This window comes from Aureococcus anophagefferens (genome assembly GCF_000186865.1).
Source record: "Aureococcus anophagefferens unplaced genomic scaffold AURANscaffold_323, whole genome shotgun sequence".
Lineage (NCBI taxonomy): Eukaryota > Pelagophyceae > Pelagomonadales > Pelagomonadaceae > Aureococcus > Aureococcus anophagefferens.
The window spans coordinates 358-1,125 of NW_008705851.1; the positions used below are offsets into that span (position 1 = coordinate 358).

Sequence of the window (768 nt, forward strand, 5' to 3'; positions counted from 1 at the left end):
GCGCGCGTGCAGCTATGACGACGACGATGGAGAGTGGCTCGCTGGGCCAGCGTTGCGGCAACGCTGCCGCGGTGATGCCGAGATGGTGCCGCAAAATCTGAGCTCGACCTGCTGCGCCGACGCGTGCACGCCCTTCGGCGCCCGTTGCGCGCGAAACACCGAGCCACAAGCACACACAGTCCACAGGAGCAACTCACACCCCTGCCGCGACACCCTCGCCAACTCAAAACTCCGAAACCCGCCGAAACGCGCGCCTAAACGACAAAAGAAGAAGCAAGGATATATTACGATGTGGGCCCGCGCCGTCCGCTCCGTGTCCGTGTCCGTGAGCGCCGCGGGCGTCGCGCTCTGCGAGGGCGCCCCGAAGCGGCGCCTGTCGACGCCGCCGCCGCGGCGCCGCGTCACGCCCGTCGTCGACCTCGAGCGCGACGTCATCGTACTGGAGCGGCAAATCGCCGGCGAGCCGCTCACGCGCGTGACGCTGTCGGCCATGGTCGACGACATGGCGGACCCGGACCGGAAGCTCCTCCTGTTCGGCGAGCAGCACGACGACGCCGTCGCGCAGGACGTGCAGCGCGCGGTCTACGACGACCTCACGCGGCGGCGAACGGAGAAGCTCGCGCTGGCCTTGGAGTTCATCGACGCGGACGCGCGCGACGCGGCCCGGGCCTTCTCCGACGGCTCGTCCGACGACGTCGACGCGCTCTTCCACGGCGCCGGCGACGCGCGCAAGTACGGGCCCCTCGCGCTGCANGCGCGCGCGACGAG

General features: G+C 70.3%; 1 protein-coding gene across 1 annotated transcript in view; it reads left to right on the plus strand.

Moving 5' to 3' along the window:
• Positions 1–289: 289 nt before the first annotated feature.
• The window catches only part of AURANDRAFT_68722 (hypothetical protein), a gene marked incomplete at both ends in the record, with an annotated part of 2,316 nt that continues 1,837 nt past the window's right edge, over positions 290–768 (plus strand). Inside the window, one exon of the mRNA XM_009044442.1 lies at positions 290–694. Coding sequence (XP_009042690.1) covers positions 290–694 — 405 coding nt within the window. The remainder of the gene's footprint in view (positions 695–768) is intronic.